General features: G+C 44.8%; 1 protein-coding gene across 1 annotated transcript in view; it reads left to right on the forward strand.

The window, feature by feature from the left end:
• Window positions 1-1201: 1201 nt before the first annotated feature.
• The window catches only part of eda (ectodysplasin A), a 35534-nt gene continuing 29663 nt past the window's right edge, over window positions 1202-7072 (forward strand). The window contains exon 1 of the mRNA XM_066662215.1: window positions 1202-1387. Within this exon, the coding sequence (XP_066518312.1) occupies window positions 1202-1387 (186 nt within the window). The remainder of the gene's footprint in view (window positions 1388-7072) is intronic.

Raw genomic sequence — 7072 nt, forward strand, 5'->3', positions numbered from 1 at the left:
TGAGACAGTTCCTTGAGACAGAGTTTGAGGCAGTACATGAGACAGAGTTTGAGGCAGTACATGAGACAGAGTTTGAGACAGTACATGAGACAGAGTTTGAGGCAGTACATGAGACAGAGTTTGAGACAGCATATGAGACAGAGATTGAGACAGTGTTTGAGACAGTACATGACACAGAGTTTGAGACAGTACATGAGACAAAGTTTGCGGCAGTACATGAGACAGAGTTTGAGACAGTACATGAGACAGAGTTTGAGGCAGTACATGAGACAGAGTTTGAGACAGTACATGAGACAGAGTTTGAGGCAGTACATGAGACAGAGTTTGAGACAGTATATGAGACAGAGATTGAGACAGTGTTTGAGACAGTACATGAAACAGAGTTTGAGACAGTACATGAGACAGAATTTGAGGCAGTACATGAGACAGAGTTTGAGACAATACATGAGACAGAGTTTGAGACAGTGTTTGAGACAGTACATGAGACAGAGTTTGAGGCAGTACATGAGACAGAGTTTGAGACAGTACATGAGACAGTGTTTGAGACAGTACATGAGACAGAGTTTGAGGTAGTACATGAGAGAGTGTTTGAGACAGGACATGAGACAGAGTTTGAGACAGTACATGAGACAGAGTTTGAGACAGTACATGACAGTGTTTGAGACAGTACACGGGACAGAGTTTGAGACAGTACATGACAGTGTTTGAGACAGAGTTTGAGACAGTACATGAGACAGTGTTTGAGACAGTACATGAGACAGAGTTTGAGACAGTACATGAGACAGTGTGTGATAATCTCAATTTGTGCAAGCATTCTGCCTACTCCTGCAGCCCCCATTTAGCACCCACCAGACACAAACACCCACCAGGCTCTGAGTCCTGTACTAAAGTAATTTACATTTAATTTAACTTAATTTAATAAGTCTGCACTGAGTGATTGGTACAATTTGTTCAGGCGTAATTTGTAATTTGTTTGGAGACGAAGAATGGAGAGAGAGGAGAAAGAGAGAGAATCTTCATTTTCCTTCGTCCTCAGCGGCCAATAAGAGCTGAGATGGGCGTGTCCTCAACTTTATCTCTCTCTCTCTCTGCCTCATTCTCTCTCTCTCTCTCGCTCTCTCTCTCTCTCACTCACTCACTCACTCCTATGCACGCGCGTGTCGGATGCAGAAGCGCGCGCTTGTTCCCCCGCACTGTGAGCATGCGTGACCAGGGCGCGTGCGCGTGCACGTGCGGCGGCTGCAGGCGGCTAGTGGTGCTGATCGCCGTGTCTCTCGTGCTGCACATCGTCACGCTGGCGGGCTACGCGGAACTGCGCGCGCACGTCAAGCGAGAGATCTCTGCGCAGCGCGCGAACACGGAGACGGACACCGTGCACAAGCAACAGGTAACTCCAGAGAGCCTAGTGTGTGTGTTGTGTGTCTTAACACCCAGTCCCGCTTACTCTGTTCAGAATTGTCCTTTCAGACCCACGAGGCAGTGGAGGTGGTCAGAGCGCGAGTGGAGCTGGATGCTCTTCTCTCTGTCAGAGATGGACGCACTGAGTGCTGAGGATCTGAAGGGAGCGCTGTAGGGGGAAAGTGGGGTTGTGTGCGTGTGCGCGTGTGCGCGTGTGTGTGTGGGGGGTGTCTCTGGAGAATTGAAGTGGATTTAAGTTAATGTAGCTGACGTCCAGTTTACCTGGAATTTTAATGATAACGGGTGGTCCGGTGTGTGTGTGAGTGCCCTGCCGTGTAGTGTTTCCTGTAAGGTTGTATTTGGAGCAGCTTTAGGAAGTGTGGGTTAGTGCTTGTGGGTGTGTGTGAGTGGTTTCAGGTTCTGGGTGAGTTCCAGTGTTTTTTTTTTTACTTCTCCTACACTCGGATTGCTTTACTTGATCAACGGTTTCAGATCTCTCTCTCTCTCTCTCTCTCTCTCTCTCTCACACACACACACACACACACACACACACCTCAGCTAAAAGTTTTCTTCTCTGGGATGGAGAATCAGGTTCTTTGTGGAACCTGTTTTATTATCATGGTTCTATTTAGCACCAAAAGATTTTTCAATGTTGCAATCTGAGAACCCAGTTCAGGCCACTATCTAGAACTATATGCACTGTCCCCTCTCTCAGTCCCCCTGTCCTCTTCCTCAGCTCCGTGGACCATTTTACTGTCCACTGTCCCCTCTCTAAGCTTCATTGACCTTTTTTACTGTCCACTGTGCCCTCTCTAGGTTCCACTGTCCTCTCACACTCCACTCCGATCACGCTGTAGTTCCAATCTTACAGACTGTAGTGTAGCCGTTGCTCTGCATGCTTTGTTACCACCACAGAGCAGGTGTGATTTGGGTGCTGGATCATACTAGTTAGTGTGTGTTGCACTGGTACGAGTGGATCAGACACAGCAGTGCTACTGGAGTTTTTAAATCCCTGAATGTCACTGTTGGACTGAGAATAATCGCCAAGCCAACAATATCCAACCAACATAGCCGTTCAGTCCCTGTCTGTATTACTTTACGTCCCATAATTGGATATCAAAAGATGTATTCAGTTTAGGACCGATAAGGGACACAGTCTGTTCTGTATTTTTGAGGTCACACTATTATGTTTGAGACATAAACATGCAGCTCTCTTTCAGTCTGAGCGAGGGGCAGATTCTCCACAGCTCCTAAACAGAGAACACTCTTTTTATTGGTGGTCACCTTTATCTAGCCAATCAGCAGCCAGAGTTATCTGTCCATCACTCAGCGCTGAAGCCAATGGTGTCACAGTCCCTCCTACAGCGCTGAGAGCAGCAGGTCAGAGCTGAAACTCTGGGAACTACAGCTCTGCTTTAGATAGAGCTAATGTTATCTTAGCTCCTTGTGGCTTCGCTTAATCCGTACCTCGTCAAAGAAAATTGCAAAGAAAATGAGGCAATTACCCCAGACCCCCCTGGTTAAATCTTAGCCCCCTCTAGTGACGGCCGTGGGCGTTGTCCTGTGTCCACTGATGAAGGACGACCAACACAAACTGTGCAGCAACAGACATCTACAAAGTTGACCAAAGAGCTAGGAGTGTTTAACAGAGTGGACAATGAGTGGGCACAGGGTTTAAAAACTCCAGCAGCAGTGTTGTCTGATTCACATCCTGCTCCCGATGGTCTCTTGTGAGGTAGTTGGAGCGCAGTGTCGAGTTGGATGTGAGAGAGTTCTGTTCTGATGGTGTACGTTTACATAAACACGGCTGTGACACCAGTGCAGATCAATCACAGTAATGGATGTGTGTTTGTTGTATTTTCCCTTGCCTGAGGACACACACTCCCACTGTCTGTTCTATGTGTGTGTGTGTTCATGTGTCACACCTCTGTTTGAGTGAGGTGTGTTACCGTGACGACAGATGATTGACAGGATGGAGGGAGGAGTGTTGTTAATCTGTCAGAGCTTAATAATGAGGCACCAGCATTAACCACAGCCATAAACTGTGTGTGTGTGTGGGTGTGTGTGTGTGTGAGAGAGAGAGAGCGAGAGAGAGAGAGAGAGAGAGAGAGAGAGAGAGAGAGAGAGAGAGAGACATGTACATGTCAGAACAAGTGAACACAATTTTCGGGAAGATGTTGGAACATTGCTGTAAGGTTTTGATATCACTAAGCCAATAACAGAATTACTGAGGTCAGGTCCTGATGTAGTGGAACATAGCTGTGAGGATCTGATGATGTTCACCCTCATAAAGTGAGTGCCAAGGGCTGATGTTGGTGATTAGTTCTGGATCACCAACTCATTCCAGAGGAACTCCATCACTCCAGAGAACACAGTTCAGGGTTTAAACCCCCCTGGTGGACTCTTAGCATTGGGCATGGGGGCCTCAGGCTCATGTACAGCTGCTCTGTGTTTCTACAAATTTTGTCAGTGAGGGGAGCAGGTTAAAGCAGCTGTGTGCGAGCCATTGTGTATTTATTGTGTCTTGTGATGTTGTTTTGTCTTTTTTTTGCGCCGTCATCCGGCTGTGGGATCTGTGTGTGTGTGTGTGTGTGTATGTGTGTGTTTGTTTGCTGTAGGAAAAAGAGAGACAAAGAAACAGACAAAACACACACACACACACACACACACGTTCAGCCTGTCTGCAGGCACCTCCGCCGCCATCTGTGTGTTATTATACACACACACACACACACACACACCCACACACACAAACACACATTCCCTTTCCCTCATTCGCACACACACACACACACACGTGTGTGGTTAAAGACAAACAGTCAGACAGACAGCGTTATTGGGTTAATATGGTGCTAATACTAACCAAACTTCTTAACTTCAGGGGAAATCTCTCTCTCTCTCTCTCTCTCTCTCTCTCTCTCTCTCTCTCTCTCTCTCTTTCTTTCTCGCTCTCTTTCCCACTTCTCTCTCTTTTCCCATCTCATCTCAGTGTAATAAAAAATCTCTTTGTATGTCCTCCTGTCTCTCCTTCTCTCTCTCTCTCTCTCTTGTTCTCCCTTTCAGGTTTTCCTCTTGTTTCTCTGTCTCTCTTGTTCTCTCTCTTTGTTTCTCCTGAGGCAGTGTGGCATTTGGCCAGATCACAGTGTGATCTCTCTCTCTCTCTCTCTCTCTCTCTCTCTCTCTCTCTCTTTCTCCAGGTTTTGTTAAAGAGAGAATGTGTGGGATTCTTTACAACAGGATATTACCTCATTAGAATCCCTCAGTAATTACTGTTCAGTTCTTTAACTACAGCATACTTTTCCTGCAGCAGAGTCACAGAGTTCAGATGTGAAGGATAAACTGATTAATCCTTTTGCTGGAGTGAGATTAAACCGGTAATATAAACTGGTAACAAATGTGCCGTGAGAACTTTCATTAAATTACGGTACAGCTGTGTATCTGTAACATTTTCTTGCATCCTCGTTTATTTAGTGACGTCCTTCGCCACCTGAAATATGGAAACTCTTTTAAAAAGAATGAGAAAAATGGGCTCTGCTTCATTTGAATAGAAGATTGGATATAAATTATTTTTAGTGCTTTAAGGCAAAAAAAACCTAATGTAAAATTCACTTTTAAACTTTTAATATCACAATTTAAAGCAAAGAGAATATGGAATTATGAATATGGAATTTTAGAGGAAGAATATATTTTAAAAAATGGTGTGAGTAGAACTGGAGAGTGAGAGAATAGTGAAAGAGAAAGGGAGGGAGAGAATTTGCCTGACTTTAATAGCAGAGTTGTTAACAGCTGCATCTGTTTAAAACTAGAGCCAGCGCACAGATGTGTGTGTGTTACATTTAGTGTGTGTGAGTGTGTATGTGTGTGTGTTAACCAGAGCATAAAAGTTACATAGAAGAAAGGGAAGAAAAGAGAGAGAGGGGGAGAGCAAGTTTAGATTTATCTCAAACAGACAATGAAAAACAAGACAAACAAACAATAAACACACACACACATTTTAACTGTGACACACTAGTCACTGTCTGGACACAAAAATGGTATGATAGGGTCAGTAATTAAAGAGCTCCTAGATAAATAGTGCAACTGTAATAGCCACAGAGTTCCTGTAGGGTGGCAGCAATATATGCCTCTATAATCCTAATATATACCTCTATAATCCTAATATATACCTCTATTATTCCAATATAATCCCAATATTTACCTCTGTAAACCAGATCAAATATCAAGGTATATCTTTATAATCCTAGTATATACCTCTGTAATCCCAATATAGTCCAAATATATACCTCTATAATCTGTATTTAAATGTTTATTTATTTATTTATTTATTTTTAAATCTGAGCAGCAGGTAGTGTCGCAGTCACACAGCTCCAGGGACCTGGAGGTTGTGGGTTCGATTCCCGCTCTGGGTGACTGTCTGTGAGGAGTGTGGTGTGTTCTCCCTGTGTCTGCGTGGGTTTCCTCTTGGTGACTGTCTGTGAGGAGTCGGTGTGTTCTCCCCGTGTCCACGTGGGTTTCCTCTGGGTGACTGTCTGTGAGGAGTTGGTGTGTTCTCCCCGTGTCCGCGGGGGTTTCCTCCGGGTGCTCCAGTTTCCTTCCACAGTCCACTAACACACGTTGGTAGATGGATGGGCGACTCAAAAAGTGTCCATAGGTGTGAGTGTGTGTGTGTCCGTGTTGCCCTGTGAAGGACTGGCGCCCCCTCCAGGGTGTATTCCTGCCTTGCGCCCAATGATTCCAGGTAGGCTCTAGACCCACCACGACCCTGAACTGGATAAGCACTTACAGATAATGAATGAATGTATGTGATGCATCTGCGCTAAATAGTCTAACTTGGTGAAGTGAAATGAGGAAAAAATATATTAAAAAATTGGAAATAAAAAAATTGAAAATTGGCATGTTCATATGTGTTCATCCCCTTTGCTATGAAGCCCCTAAAAGGTTCTGGTGCAATTACCTTCAGAAGTCACGTGCTTAGTGAAATGAAGTCCACCTGTGTGCAATCTAAGTGTCACATGATCTGTCAGTATACCTTTTCTGAAAGGCAAGAGGCACCACTAACCAAACACAACATGGAGACCAAGAAATCCAAACAAGTCAGGGGCAAAGTTGTTGAGAAGTACAAGTTAGGGTTGGGTTGTAAAATGAAATATCCAAATCTCTGATGATCCACCGGAGCACCATCAAATCCATTATCATCAAATAAAGAAGAACATGGTACCACAACAAAAATGTCTAGAGAAGGCCGCCCACCAAAACTCTCAGACCGGGCAAGGAGGGCATTAACCAGAGAGGCAGCACAGAGACCTCAGCTAACCCTAAAGGAGCTGCAAAGTTCCCGAGCGGAGACTGGAGTATCCACGACCACAATAAGCCATAGAGAGTAGTCAGAAAAAAAGCTTTTACTTACAGACAAAAATAGGACTGCTCGTTTTAAGTTTGCCAAAAGGCATGTGGGAAACTCCCCAAATGCATGGAGGAAGGTGCATTTGAGAAAAAAACTTAACTTTCTGGCCACCAAGGAAAACGCTATGTCTGGTGCAAAACCAACACACCTCATCACTCCAAAAACACACTCCACACAGTGAAACATGGTGGTGGCAACATCATGCTGTGGGGATGTTTTTCAGCAGCAGGGACTGGGAAACTGGTGTCCAGGGAGAGATGCATGGTATTA

Source organism: Hoplias malabaricus, chromosome 2, assembly GCF_029633855.1.
Source record: "Hoplias malabaricus isolate fHopMal1 chromosome 2, fHopMal1.hap1, whole genome shotgun sequence".
NCBI classification, from domain to species: Eukaryota; Metazoa; Chordata; class Actinopteri; order Characiformes; family Erythrinidae; genus Hoplias; species Hoplias malabaricus.